The sequence below is a fragment of the Sinocyclocheilus anshuiensis genome, unplaced genomic scaffold (genome assembly GCF_001515605.1).
Source record: "Sinocyclocheilus anshuiensis isolate Anshui unplaced genomic scaffold, SAMN03320099.WGS_v1.1 scaffold747, whole genome shotgun sequence".
Taxonomy (NCBI): domain Eukaryota; kingdom Metazoa; phylum Chordata; class Actinopteri; order Cypriniformes; family Cyprinidae; genus Sinocyclocheilus; species Sinocyclocheilus anshuiensis.
In genome coordinates, this window is record NW_015548225.1 from 383,053 (window position 1) to 398,608 (window position 15,556).

At 40.0% G+C, this 15,556-nt stretch overlaps 1 protein-coding gene across 5 annotated transcripts in view; it reads right to left on the reverse strand.

The window, feature by feature from the left end:
* mical2a (microtubule associated monooxygenase, calponin and LIM domain containing 2a) overlaps positions 1–15,556 on the reverse strand; it is a 75,159-nt gene that overhangs the window by 23,290 nt on the left and 36,313 nt on the right. For all 5 annotated transcript variants that reach the window (XM_016441390.1, XM_016441389.1, XM_016441388.1 and 2 more), the window contains exons 6-13: positions 10,609–10,764; positions 10,017–10,117; positions 7,097–7,354; positions 6,863–6,978; positions 6,472–6,598; positions 5,425–5,515; positions 3,380–3,527; positions 1–103 (exon numbers count right to left, since the gene is read on the reverse strand). The exon at positions 1–103 is cut by the window's left edge and continues 112 nt beyond it. In XM_016441390.1, coding sequence (XP_016296876.1) covers positions 1–103; positions 3,380–3,527; positions 5,425–5,515; positions 6,472–6,598; positions 6,863–6,978; positions 7,097–7,354; positions 10,017–10,117; positions 10,609–10,764 — 1,100 coding nt within the window. The remainder of the gene's footprint in view (positions 104–3,379; positions 3,528–5,424; positions 5,516–6,471; positions 6,599–6,862; positions 6,979–7,096; positions 7,355–10,016; positions 10,118–10,608; positions 10,765–15,556) is intronic.

Below are 15,556 nucleotides of genomic sequence, written 5' to 3' on the forward strand. Positions count from 1 at the left end.
TTTCCCTGTGATGAAAGGCTTAATGCCAAACTCCTTCTCCGCCACATCAAATGCCAGCTGAAGGTTTTTGGCACAGTCTTGCTCATTGAGAGAGTCATAATCACTACAGGAAACAAGGTGATAAGAACAGAGAGCATGGGACCTGAATTAAACAAGCTGCCCTCTTGACATTTATGCAAAGAAAGGACAATGTGCAGCTGTGAAACTTCTCTGCTTTCTTTAAGCTACTTTTGACAATCTCAAATGACAGACTTGAAAAATGGCCCTTGATAAAGTGTGTGAAATGTTGCACATGGTTATGCTGTTCAAATGCTTTCTCAGCCAAGAATGCTGAAGTTTAACAGTCACGCTGTTTAGATGAATAAGTATCGTGTAGCAGGTATCTGTTTTCGAAGGAAAAAAGTTGTAACATGGGAAAGCGATTTCTCAAGGGGTCAAAGTACTTTTCACATGTCTTGCTCATATTTAGGATTACACAGTAAACTAACTGTGCAAAGGCAAAAGCTAATAAACATACAGGAGAGTTGACTGGTATGGTTGCCAAAACAGAACGTGATTTGTGGGTATGTCAGGAAGCAGACCAAATATTTATTAAATGCGCTTACGACTTAATTCCATTGCTAATGTTTCCCTCATCAGATGAATATTATCAAAGTGTCATGTAAACTACTGTTTTATTAGGGACTGCCTGATTCATCCTTTAGAATGGACAATATTAGCACGTATTACACATTTATGTTTTAGTTTTTTTTTTTTTTTCTGGATATGGTATCAAGGTAATACCATGGTTTTTATACATGCACATTGTTTTGTTTTTGTTTTTTTTGGGGTATAGTACCTAGAGATGTAATTGTATGAAAATTTCTTATCACGATTATAGTGAGCTAAATTATCACGGTTATCAATATTATCCATATCATGTTAATGTAATTTTTTTCACAAATGACAAGAAAAATAAATGGTTTCTGGACATGGTCTCATGTTTTGTTTTTTTGATATATGATATGAAACTATGATAAAACCATGTTTTTAAGACATGTACCATATTTATTTGGACATGGCACCTTGGTATTACCATGTGATTTATATATGTATTTTTTTCTGGATATAGTACTGATGTAATACCATGGTTGTTGAGAAATTGCCAAGGTAATTTTTTGCAGATGGTAATACCAATGCCATGTTTTTAAAGACATGGTACCATATTTTTTGGATATCATACCAGAGCAATACTATGTTTTTTAGACTTGGTACCATGTTAAAATAAATATATTTCTTTTAAAAAACATGGCGTCAAGTCTGAAAAAACATAGTATTGCTCTGGTATGATATCCATAAAACATGGTACCATGTCTTTAAAAACATGGCATTGGTATTACCATCTGTGAAAAAGAAAAAGGTACTGTAATGGGGGTCATATGATGTTGCTAAAATTACCATTATTTTGTGTATTTGGTGTAATAAAATGTGTTTATGCGGTTTAAGGTTCAAAAAACACATTTTCCACAAACTGTACATTATTGTTTCTCCTCTATGCCCCGCCTTTCTGAAACGCATCGATTTTTACAAAGCTCATCGGTCTGAAAAGCGAGGTGTGCTCTGATTGGCCAGCTATCCAGTGCGTTGTGATTGGCCGAATACCTCAAGCGTGTGACGGAAATGTTACGCCCCTTACCATACTGTGATGCCGTGTCCCGGTGTGATGAGACAAAACCAATAAAACCCATTACAAACGAGGCATTTGTTGCTTCCAGTGGGGACATAATTACGGATTATAATGACTTATACTGTCTTTTTACGCATTGCATTGCATCGCGTAAACATAAAACCATGTCTGCATTTGTGATCGAAGAAATGACAAACTACAAACGCTACTCTACACTGACGTTTGAATCGTCAGTGGCAAGTTCTTTATATATAAAAACGTACTTACAGTCTGTGAGTCAGAACAGCCGGCATTGTAGTCTACTCTACCAGGATCAGGAAACAGTCCTCCATAAAATGCACTGGACACATCTGAATATTTGGGTTGAACTGTTCTGTAACAGTGTTGTAAATACAACTTAACCCCTGATTTCTAGTTGTGTCCTCTTTTGGAAAGCCAAACAAAGTAGTTTCGCTTTCACAACGAAACATAGCGTCACACACGGCGGGCTAGAGTGAGCGGAGGCCGGCTTGAGTGAGCAGCGGCAGGCGGGCTTGCGGCAACCACATGTGGCGACCCCGGGATGGACTCCGCTTCATCTGATCCGGCTATCCACAGTGCAAAGTTGATGTATTCCCTCAGCGACCAGCACGGATCAGCTCCAGGCATGACGAAGCGGATATCATCCTCTTTTGGAAGGCCAAACAAAGTAGTTTCGCTTTCACAACGAAACACACAGCGCCTTCACAACATGGCGGCGGCGGCAACAACAATACTACAGCGAGAATAAAAGTTACGCCTTCTTTCTTTGCGTGAACATTTGGGCGGCGTTATGCAAATCTTCTCACATCGTGACGTAGACATGTGGGGGCGTGTTAGAACGAGCCATTTTAGGTAGGCGTGGTTGACTCTTAACTTTTATAAAGAATATCTCTTTGGATTTGAGACTTTAGTCTTTGCAACTTTACAGATCTTCTTTATGCACCAAGAGCTTGTAACACTCCAAAGAGAGAGGAAAAACTGAAATTGCATGATATGACCCCTTTAATACCAAGTTGTTGTTTTTTTTTTCACATGGTAGTAATTCCATGTTTTTTGTCACTTTGTACAATGATAATACCAATGCCATGTTTAAAAAAAAAAGGGTTTGTGGGCATGGCACCATGTTTTTTTTTTAGATAGCACCAACATATGGTACTGGAAAATGGTAATACTATGTTTGTTTGTTTTTTGCACATGGTAGCAGGTAGAATAGTAATACTATGTTTTTTACTTTGTACCATGGTAATACCAATACCATGCAATTTTTTGGACATGGCACTATTGTAATACCATGTTTACACCTAATTCTGGACAATCTAGAAAACATGTACTAAAGACACTGTTGTTTAGCACGTTTTTTTTTTTTTTTTTTTTGCCCAAGGTACCATGGCAATATTACATGGCAATATTTAAACATACACCATGGTAATACCACAGTATTCTATTAAGTACCTTGGAGTACCATGTAAATACCATTGTACTGTATATGAATAATGGTAATCATACAATATCACTAACTACACTGTACCATAGTACTATGTAAGTGTCAGTCATATAATACTTAGACACAATACTTTAAGTGATTCTACTGATCACAATATTAGTTACAGATATTAAATGCAAATTTTAAAAGGGAAAAACAGTGTTCTGATGATGTTTCCTGCAGAAGAGAGATGTTGTAAAGCATCTTACATGAGCTGTGGTCTGAAGCGATGTATGAGAGCACAGAGAGCGAGGCCACTGCTCCAGCAGGAAGTGAGGTCAGTCACATTCACACCCTTGTAGCCCTCTGTCTGCTTCTGACACCACGTCAGTAACCGACTCGGCCTGATCTCAGACTCTGTTAAACACACACACAAGCAGAGGAAAATGTTATTTTAAAACTGATCAACCCAAAAACTCTGAGAACCTGAGACTTTAGCTATATGAAAATATATACAAAGGTTGATCTGGACTGAGAGTCAAGGTGACGTTTTCTCTTTGTCAGGTGTCTGAACTTGCCTCATCAATCTCACAGCAGCATAATGCTCCTCTTACGCAACACACTCTTTATTATTTGTTTCAGAGTAGTGTGTCACCCTAACAGCTAACAACTGTTTTTAGGTGCAGTAAAGCCACATGTCAACAAGCTCAAAAGAACAGCAATAGCGGAAAGGATTTATTGCTATTGATTTAGGAAACAGCAGCATGACCAGAACCTTAATATATGTGGTATTTCTGTTTTTGCCTCTTTATCTATTTCCTGTTAAGAGGCTAATTTAGCCAGGGAAAGAGGAAGTTCAGCAGAAAAGTGCATGTACAGCACATTTCTAACTAATGTACACTACTGTTTGGAATAATTAAGATTTTTTATATATATATTTTTGAAAGACGTATCTTGTGCTCAACATAATGCATTTATTTGACCAAAACTACAATAAAAACTGTAATATTGCAATATATTATTTCAATTAAAAAAAAAAATTCTACTTGAATATGTTTTAAAATGTAATTTATTCCTGAATTTTCAGCATCATTACTCTAGTCTTCAGTGTCACATGATTATTCAGAAATCACTCTAATATGCTGATTCGGTGCTCATGAAACATTTCTAACTATTATCAAGCATGATCAGTTTTTGTATGTTCTATTTATTTTTGAATTTTTGAATCAAATAATCCTAAATAAAAATGTATCATGAGTTCCACAACAATATAGTAGCAATAATAATTGAGCACCAAATAAGCATATCAGAATCTGAAGATTTTTAAAGACATTTTATTATTTAAAATAGAAAACAGTAATTTTAAATAGTTTCACAGTATCACTATTTTTACTGTATTTTCAGTTAAATAAATGCAGACTTTTAAGCATACGAGATGTTTTTAAAAAAAATAAAAATAAATAATAATAATAATTAAAAATTCATTTTTTTGACCAGTAGTGTGTATTCTAGTATCTATTTAATAGAATGTTTCAAAGGCAAAGACATTAAAAGGATAGTTCACCAAAAAATATAAATTCAGTCATTGTTTACTCACTCTCATGTCCTTCAAGACCTGTATGACCTTTTTTTTTTTCTTCTCTGGAACACAAATAAAGATACTCAGAGAAATGTTCATGCTGCTGTTTTCTGTGAACAAAAGCAGACAGTGGCAGGGGCCTCAGAAGACTTTGAATATAGTGTACAATTCATAAAAGTTGTTTTTATAGCCCACTCATTATGTTTTATTGTATGGAAATAAGCAGCATGAACATTCAAAATTTATTCTTTTAAGTTTCACGAAATTAAGATGATCATACAGGTTTGAGAATGAGTAAATAATGAAGTTCCAGTTTTTGAGTGAACGATTCCTTTGAGCAGCATGTCTGGAGCGTTCCTTACTCTTTACTTAGGGTAGTAATCTTCTCACTTTGGCTCTGCTGGTAATAACAAATCTCAGTCTGGGTCGAATTCCCTCAGCAGAAATAAATTCTACCTCACCCTGAACCTGTCACATCGTGGGAGGAGTGCGCTCGCTCTGCTGTTTTAAGAACGTTCCTAAAACAGGAGCTGCCTGTTATCTGCAGAAGGTAGGAATTCTGTAAACACTCGTCTAAACTCGAGTCACTTGCCTGTTGCCTATGATTATAATATGCAAATCTCAGCTCTCATATAGTGGCGGCAACTCTTGAGGAACTCTTGTATGGTGCACTCATGTAAAAGAGCAGAGGATAATTATATATCTGTGTTAGACTGATTAGAAGTTTCTTCTAACCTCGCCTGGCCAAGTTGACAGGGCGGCGTATCGTGGCGGCCCGTTCCAGAGAGCACGGCTTCAACTCCCCACAGATATAGTTGTTGCGGACCTACAAAGGAGAAAAATAAACAGTAATGACAGTTTCAATGAGAGTGACTGTAAAAAAAAATCATATTTACATCTCTAAATACTGATTGATGAGCCATGTTTAAAGCCTTGTTGAACAACAACAATAAAAATAGTTAACAGTTTAAATTGTCTGTAGGCATTTGTGGTTGCAAAGCAGATTTGCATATTACCGTTTTACTATATTAATGTGCCAATTTGCTTGGCAACTATAAGTAGACTACAGTTAGGCTTATTTATTTATTTGTTGTGTTTACATACAGTACATGTCAAAAGTTTGGAGTAATTTTTTCGAATAAAAAATAATTTGTAATGTTTATTAAAGAAGTTTCTTATGCTCACCAAGGCTGCCTTTCCTTAATATGCTGACTTGGTGCTCAGTAATGATCTTTTATGCTCAATTATTAATAATGGTTCTTATTATAAATGTTGAAAAGAGTTTTGGCTGCTTAATATTTTATCAGGATACTATAAATGTCTTTACTGTCAAAATATATGTAAAAATATACATTTCTTTTTTATTTAATATCTTACTTACAATACCTTGAAACTTGAATGAATGGTATTGGCATAGGTTTCCACAAATAATATTAAGCAGCAAAATCTGTGGCTGCGAAAATTCAGCTTTGCCATCATAAATTACATTTTAAAATATAATAAAACGGAGGAAAACTGTTTTTTTTTTTAATTGCAATAATATTGCACATGATAATACTTTTTTTGATCAAATAAATGCAGCCTTGCTGAACATAAGAGACTTTCTTTAAAAAACAACAAAAATCATAATTATTCCAAGCTTTCGGCCAGCAGTGTATTAGTTTATTTATCATAGGTGCTTTATAAAAGCAATAGCTCACTTGATGTTGTGAACTGCAGTGATTTTACCATGTGATTTTTTTAATGACAATATACTGTGCACAGATAGTAATGTCATCTCACCTGGTGAGGCCTGACACAGCTGGAATTAAGGTTGGGATAGCGTGTTCCTGGATCTATGGTGTACAAATCAAAGTTTTTGGTGATGTTTTCAGGTGTTGTTTGAGGTAACATTCGGTACAGACTCTCCCTAGAAGAATAAAAACAAAACAACTACATAAACAAGCTATTAATAGTGTTTTAAGTGCATATTAACACTTTCAACATCTTTGAAATCTGAAAAAATATATATAGATTTATTGATTTATTTATTGATTCATTCATTCCTTTATCATTTTAGTATGACCAAATAGTCATATATTATAGATGAAAACATGGTGGTGTATTCATATGGAGCAAGTGTGACTGTGTGTGCAGTTATTGTTTGCACATGTTAAATGTGACCTTCACTGACCTCTCTGCCAGCACCTCGAGTGGATTTCTACCCTGCGCCCAACTTTTTACCATCCAAGCCGTGTCAAAGGCTGCCAGGAAGCCGCGGGCACAGCCGGTCCCCATAGGCCAGAAGGGCTACAGTAAGACAGACAACCAGAAACACATCATCAGAATCAAACATAATAATCATAAATATAAATAAGCACAAGAATGATTATTTAAGTATAACTGCACAGTAATGTATCCTCCTCACCTCTAGAAGACTGTCTCCCACTAGTGCCACCAGCACACTGTGACCAAACCTCTCCCGGACAAGAGCGGCACTTTCTGAGGCGTACATGCTCGTGAAATCAAACATGGCCACATCAGGCTGACCGCAGTGGTTCATGGCGTAGTCCAGCGTGGGCAGCTGGTAGTGGGTGGCGTAGTCGGCTGCCTCTCGTGCGTATGCCAGCAAAGCCTCTTGATTCACGTTTTCACTGTTCAGCAGTGCCTCAGTGTCGATATAATCCTAGTAAATACAAAAAAAAAATCATACCAAATATTTTAGCATTTGGACCAATCAGACACACAATTGTTCATTAGATTTAACAAATCAATTATTCATTAGATTAACAAACAATCACAGACCCCTCACCCAACACCAGACTCGGTGCCTATATGTCTGTGAACGATCTCCAGGCCAGGACACCTCAGCCAGATTAGATCAACTTTATGACCTAAAAGTATGTAGGGAGGATCTTCCTCCCTACTCAATTCTCTCTAAAACAGACATATACTGCTATAGGAAATGACTTCTTTCATTAATTCATAGACTAATTTTTCTCTGACTTTCCTATCATGCATATCCCCAGGTCTTTGTGTATGATTACAACCTCCTTGTATATGGTCTTGTGGATGCTTATGATAGATCACTAGTTAATGTAAACTCACCTATACCATGTTTGGTCTCTATGTATTCGTCTTTGGATGATCTAATTGAGAGTGTATATTATATGTTTATACCTATGCTAAATATTAGTGTTCTAAGAATTTGTAGTTGTCTTTGCATCAACATCCAATCCAGTTACATATGCAAATTACCATGTTCGGAGACAAAGAGCCGTAAACTTTCCCTCCAGAAGTGAGGACCCCTTAAGTTTGAGCCAGGCCATTCATCAAAGATCCTAGGATCTCAGCTGATCTCTCTTAGCTCTTCTTCACTTTCCACCTGGGAAGAAACTCCCAATCACCATCGAGTCAGAACATCTTTGGAGTTCATAATTCTTCAAACCCAGAAGAACGTGAACGCAAGTCCAAACCTTGAAACCATCAAGACTTTCATCCGAGACTGCATCCGGACACTCGTCAACGACCAAGGCAAAGCAAGTATCGTACATTTAACTAAATGAAACAGAAGTTTAGTATAAGCTATAGACCCCATTATAAACGCTTTTCCATAGCTGCATTTTCTTGTTTCTATAATGGTTCATCCGGTCTCACTTGCCCTTTCCCTATGAATGAGTCATTGTATGTTTGTTTGTTTAGAGTAGTTATACGTGTTAGCGTTTAGTTAATAAAACCTTTGTGCACAAATTACATGAGTTTCTGGTACTGCTTGTAAATAATGTCCCTTTATGATTCTGATCCAGCTACATGCTCTAATGCATTAATACTGTAGGAAAGATATTTTCTGTGGCCACGAAAATATCCTTTCTTAGAGTTGATATTAATTTATACTGAATGTTTGCTGGACAAACAGATTAGTTGATGGCAATATTAATTCTGTTACAGTTACTACTGGCAGCTGATAATTAATTGTAATTATTTATATACACTTCCCTTTTGAGCTAATTTGCTACAATATACAGTAAGACTGCTAGCAAGTCAAAACTAATGTCTACTGATAGATTATGCGCTGTGATAGCTGGTTCTTTGGTCAACATGAAACGTCATTTACAATGCATTTTACTTCCGAAATATTAAATTTTTTAATGAAACAGATACTTTGAAAAAACATAAGGTGGGACTTGATGACTGAGGGATTAAACTGTAAAAAGTGTAAAAAAATTATAAATGTTTAAAATAAAGTCATGTAGTGTGACAAACATACAGTTATGAGTGTGTCAAGGTCAGTAAGTCTTAAAATATCAGATAATCAGATTTTTTTAGCATGTAAAATGACTAATTTATGTTCAGGCTGTAAAATGTCCAATTAAATTTGATGAATTTAATTGTAAAATCATGGTACAATCACCAAAAACGTATTGATGTTTTAAAATTATTTTATATTTTAATATTGTAAATATTAAGATATGTACACTAACATGTTTACAAGATCTAAGTAAAATATTTAATTACTTGATGAGTACACAATTTGGAGTCCTTAAATGTCAACTTTTGTAGAATATAGTGGTGTAATCCTTCAAAATCACACACACACACACACACACACACACACACACACACACACACACATATATATATATATATATATATATATATACAGTATACTGTATATCTTGAACACTGTTATTTACCTTTTCCCCCTAAAAATAAACCTCACTAAATGCTAGTAAAAACAACACCAAAAACACACAAACAAAAAAATTATTCTCTGAAAATAAGTCTTAATATCTTATGCAACTTTGTTCCTCAAGTAAATTTATCTTGTTGTTAGGATGCTTAAATATTTTAAATGAAAAAGAAATCAATATTTGATATATATGTACATATATACATACTGGGGGTGGCACTAGTGGTGCAGAAATTACCTTGACTAGAAAAATCCAGATCTTTGCAAAACAGACACTAAATAAAATATCTGCCTTCAGACAGTGTAAAAAAATGGCTTGAGGAAAGATTGGATGACTTTCCAAAGCTGGCCACAATCCAAAATAGGTGAAGACTGTCAGCCGCACACTCAGTTCTAGCACTTGACTCACTGCGTGAATCAGATCAGCACAGACATTGCCAACAACCCTAATGTGCGTCAATGACGAGGCCCAAGAACTGAGAGTACCAGAGAGCGTTTGTGACTGTCTCTCTCCCCCTGATAAATATGTGCTCCTTAGGAGTGTTTATAAGCCTCTGGACTCATGTTGTGCTTTTAGGCGTCTGGTCCCTCCATCTTGGAGGAAGCCGAGAAAAATAGTTCACTCGACACTTGCCACAGAGTAAAGCAACCAACTCACATGAATGATGACACCTTTGTCCAACAGGCTCTGCTTCTTAGCTGTCATGACAAAGTAATGTGTTTTGTCTTTGTAGTAGACAATGTTCTCAAGATCAATCCCTATGAAAGAGACAAAATTGTGGTATTACTTAAATCTGTCAGAGATACTCATCTGTAACATCTTTATGCCTGTAATATGACATAACGAATCTCATGAGGTCAGAGTGAGTTTAATACAGGATTTTAAAGGAATTCAGTTTCAAAGGGGTACAAGTCACGGCAGGTATACAAAGCATACGTAAGTGTTTGAAGGGAGGAAGCACATAATCCCCGGAGAATAAACATTTACGTGACAAATCAGTGCAAGAAGATGATAACTGAAATATGGCCGCTCCGAACAGCAGATAACACTGACACACTTATGGAAAACATCGCAGGAAATGCCGGGAAGAGGTGAAAGTACATAGTTGAGAGGGTTGGGAGATATTTCATAAATATTAATAAATATTTATTGATAAATATTTATTTATAAAATAAATATTGGGAGCTGGATGCTTAGTTTAGACTAATGTGCTGTATTTTTAGTGGCTAATGTGGCGCATATTGCTCACCAGTTTCCTGTCTGAGATCCTGAAAGAATTTCTGGTTGAAGATGAAGGCAACTCCACTTATCTCCTCGACCTTTGCCTCAGCGGTGGTGTTTCTGTTGATAAAGTTTGCTGTTATGGCGATGGCCAGTTTGCCACGAAATTCCTTCCTCCTAAACCCTGAGAAAGCGAGAAAGAAGAAGGGGGAAAAAAACAAGGGGAAAAGGGTTTAGTAGTTTATAACGTTGCATTTGTTTCCTCGTGTTTGATAGAGGTAAACTAATGCAGCACAAACATGCCACTCTACCAGTATTACAAGCCCATTATTTTTGGTTCACAGATGCTCAGTTAAACCAGCGGCAAAGTCCACAATGAATACTGCCCATCTGAAGATATTTAATATAATTATATATTATATTTAAAAGAAGAAGATATTTAAGACAATTAATATTCAGTAATATTATCAATTTAACTGTACTGACACTATTGAATGAGAAAATTTGAACTGAATTAAGCTGGATAATGACACAAACTTTACAACATCGACACTTACTAAACTGAACTGAAACAGCACTGAACTAAATTGAGCTGAATTATGACACTATTGTTTAATATTTAGAGCTGCTTTAAAGCTGAAATCGAATTTGTTTCATAATTTATGAATTTTACAACATTGACACGGTTATTTTTTCTGTTGAAGCTGCTTTGAAACAATCTGTATAGTATAAAGACTTGATGTAACCGGTATTATTATTTTTAACTAAAACTAAATAAAAAAATCATTACTTGAAATAAAATAAGCATTAACTGAAATAAATAAAATATTAAAAAACTTAAACTTATTTTATTTTAGGTAGTTGCCAAGACTTGAAGTACTAACATAATTAAAACTAAATAAACTAAAACTTGAAAACTTCAAACATAAAAATAAAATCTAATTAAAAAAATTAACAAACATAGTATATCAATGACAAAAATATAACACTTGATTTGACCTGAAGATAGTTGACGATTAATAAACAGTTATGGGCTGGTAGCTACAGTATGGGCTGATATTTCACCGGCCTACCAAGGCCTCCTCCACACAAATGCAATATGTTTGAAAATATTTTCTATTAATTTTGGCCTCTTTCCACACATTAGCAGCATTTTGCACTTGGTCATTGAAAACATCTCAAGGTTACGTATGTAACCATGGTTCCCCGAAGGGAACGAGGTGCTGCGTCGAACGCTTTGGGAACACCCCCGGTGAGACCATGTTCTGTGTGAAATCAGTCCAATAGAGAAGCGAGACGTCACGAGCGGGGTGACGTGAGCAGCCAGGAAGCATAAAGCGCATCCGGCAAAGCGCATATGTTAGCTTCTGCGGAAGCCAGAGCCTGCAGGGAGTATGGCAGGGAGACACAGGGTCTCATTCCCTTCAGGGAACCATGGTTACATACGTAACCTCGAGACGTTGCCCTTCAGGAACTCGTGCTGCGTCGAACGCTTTGGGAATGAGAATACCCACTGCGCCATACGAACAAGTCCCTGTCTGGTGTGTATCTGGCAAGCACATCAAGACGAGAGAACTTGGGACCCTGGGGTAGATGTCAGGTCCAGGCTGTAGAAACGGATGAATGTGTGCGGAGAGGACCAGCCTGCTGCAGCACAAACATCTTGAAGGGCCACGCCCACTGAAAAGGCCTTGGAGGCCGCCATACCCCTAGTCGTGTGCGCTCTGACCCCTATAGGTGACTGGAGGCCAGAGAATTCATAGGCCAATGTGATGGTCTCAACCACCCACCGACTCAGGGTTTGCATGGTCGCTGGAACCTCTTTCTTAGGTGGACCAAAGCAAACGAATAACTGATCTGCCTTACTTATGCCACTGGGCAGCTCTGTGAACTTAAGTGTCCAGTGCTCGCACTGGACAGAGCAGATTGAGTCTTTCCTGGCCTGCTTCCTGGAAGGGAGGAGGACAAAAGGATTGCAGTACAATGGGAGCCGGCGAGGAAGTGGGCACTTTAGGGACATACCGAGGTCTCAGGTAAAGAAATGCCCTAGCCATGCCCGGGGCGAACACCAGGCACAATACAGAGAGTGCCTGAAGGTCCCCTATCCTCTTCAGCGAGGATATAGTGAGTAAAAATCTTAAGCCTGAGGAGCTTGTCAGAGATATCTTCAATGGGTTCGAAGGGAGCTTTGCACAGAGTCTCCAGAACCACTGCCAGGTCCCATGAGGGCACCTTGGTGCACTGTACTGGCCTCAGCCTCTGGGTACCATGGAGGAAACGTGTAACTAACGGGTGTCTTCCCACTGACTGACCACCCTGAAGGGTGGGGTAAGCAGCTATGGCCGCCACATAAACCTTCAAAGTGGAGGGGGATAACCCTGCGGAGAATCGCTCCTGCAGAAACTCCAGAACTGAACCAACTGGGTAGTTGACTGGGTCCTGCAGTCGCTGTCTGCACCAAGAAGTGAAAAGTTTCCACTTCAAGGAGCTGGATGCTTGAGGGAGAACCAGAGCGGACAGTGTGTCGTTTCCTGCGATGCGAACAAATCCACTTCCGCCTGGCCGAACTCCTTCCAAAGGAGCTCCACCACCTCATGGTCCGGTCACTCATGACCGCTCCCCAACCCGTGAGGGGGGCGTCCGTCGTTAGCGTTACACGACGATAAGGATCCCCCAACACCAGGCCTTGAGACAGGAACCAAGGTTTCTTCCACATGTCTAAGGCACGTAAGCACCGCCGCGTGACCTTGATCGTACGAAGTGGGTTCCCCCTCGGGGAAAACCCCTTGGTCCTGAGCCACCACTGCAAGGGTCTCATGTACAGCAGGCCAAAAGGTATCATGTTGGATGCAGCTGCCCTCCGACCCAACAGTCTCTGAAACTGTTCGGCAGTGAGTGACTGGCCTTCTCTCACTTCCCTCACGGCTGTGAGAATCGCTTCGATACGAGCAGGAGACAACTGTGCCTGCATCATTGTCGAATCCCACACCACGCCCAGATAAGTGGTTCTCTGTAGCGGAGAAAGCACACTTTTCTTGACGTTTAGCCGTAACCCCAGCTCTTTCATATAGGTGAGGACGACATTTCGATGCGAGCTGCCATCTGCTCTGACTGAGCTAATATCAACCAATTGTCGATGTAATTCAGTATGCGGATGCCCTGGAGTCGCAACGGAGCCAAGGCAGCATCCACACACTTCGTGAAAGTGCGGGGTGAGAGTGACAGGCCGAATGGAAGAACCCGATACTGAAATGCTTCGCCCCCGAAAGCAAACCTCAGGAACTTCCTGTGTTGAGTAAGGATGGATACATGGAAGTATGCGTCCTTGAGATCTATCGTGATAAACCAGTCCTCTGACCTGATTTGAGACACGATCTGTTTGATAGTAAGCATCTTGAACCGAAATCGTTTGATAGCACGGTTCAGTAGACGCAGATCTATGATCGGACACAACCCCCTTCCTTCTTCGGAACGATGAAGTAAAGGCTATAGAACCCTGATTCCCTCTCGAGAGGAGGAACACGTTCTATGGCCTCCTTCCTCGAAAGAGTTTCTACTTCTTGTTCCAATACCAGAGCCTGCCCACTAACGTAGGAATTGAAAGCGAGGTGGACGAGAACCGAACTGAATTCTGTAACCTCTCTCTACAGTGTGCAGGACCCATTGTGAGACATTTGGCAGAAGTTTCCACACTGTCAGAAAGTCTACTAAGAGAACCAGTCTCTCGAGACTGGCCTCTGGTGTCACTAGAGGAGCCACTTTGGTGCCCTGAAGCAAATGACCAGCAGGGAACGACCGACCTGATTGCTCTAGCGCCCTCATCTGAGGGGACGAGCTTTCCCGTGCCGTACCGTCGCCGGGCGACAGCTGGGAAATTCGATCGTCGGAGCTCACTGAGCCCTGAAGCACCGGGGGTGGCAGGGGTATCAGTGAAGCCCCCTGAGGGCACTCAGGAGGATCGGGCACGGTATACTGAGGTGTGTACCTCTCCTACCCAGGGTGGGCTGCCCTCAAGGTCCTGACGATGGTATTGTCAGGACCGCTTGGCCGAGGTCCTCTTAGACATCATAACGGTCCGCAGATCCGTTTTCTGCTTCGAGGACCCCGACCGAGAGCGCTGCCCCACCCCCTGGTCTTTCTGCGGGGGAGTACGGGTCACGACACTCTGTTTCTGGGTCTGGCGATATGAGGAGCTGGACGGCTGGGACTGCTCCTGCTCAGCAGTCCCAAAAACCTGGGAATGGCGAGGGAGGAAGTGTTGGAATGCCGCCACCTGCTTCTTCGCCTCCTGAAACCTCTCGACGACAATATCGACTGTGCCGCCGAAGATGCCAGAAGGCGATAGCGGGGCATCCAGAAGGAAAAATCTGTCCTTATCCTGTAATTCGGACAGATTCAACCACAGGTGCCGCTCCGTGGCCACCAATGCTGCCATTGAACGGCCGATGGCTCTGGCCATTTCTTTAGTGGCCCGAAGCGACAGATCTGTGGCCCGGCGTAGTTCGGCGACATTCGTTCTTCCTCCCTATCATCCAGGTCTGGTACGCCTGCAACACCGCCATAGTGTGCAGACACGCACCGGCCTGACCTGCCACCGCATAAGCTTTCCCAACCAGGTTAGATGTCAGCTTTACTGGCCTGGTGGGAAGTTTCAGGGCCTTCAGGGATGATGCTGAGGACGGGGAGAGATAACTCGCAAGTGTCTGCTCCACCGCCGACATCACCCCATAACCCTTCTCATAACCCTCTAACATGTGCACTTGCCAGATGCGCCTTTATGCTTCCTGGTTGCTCACGTCACCCCGCTTGTGACGTCTCGCTTCTCTATTGGACTGATTTCACATATTCTTCAGAACGAGTTCCCAAATCGTTCAACGCAGCTCGAGTTCCTGAAAGCGAACTGAGATTTTTGAAATTGCCTTTTAAATGGAGGACTTTTAAAACTTTATTTTTTGTAATGCATTTGGACAGGTTAA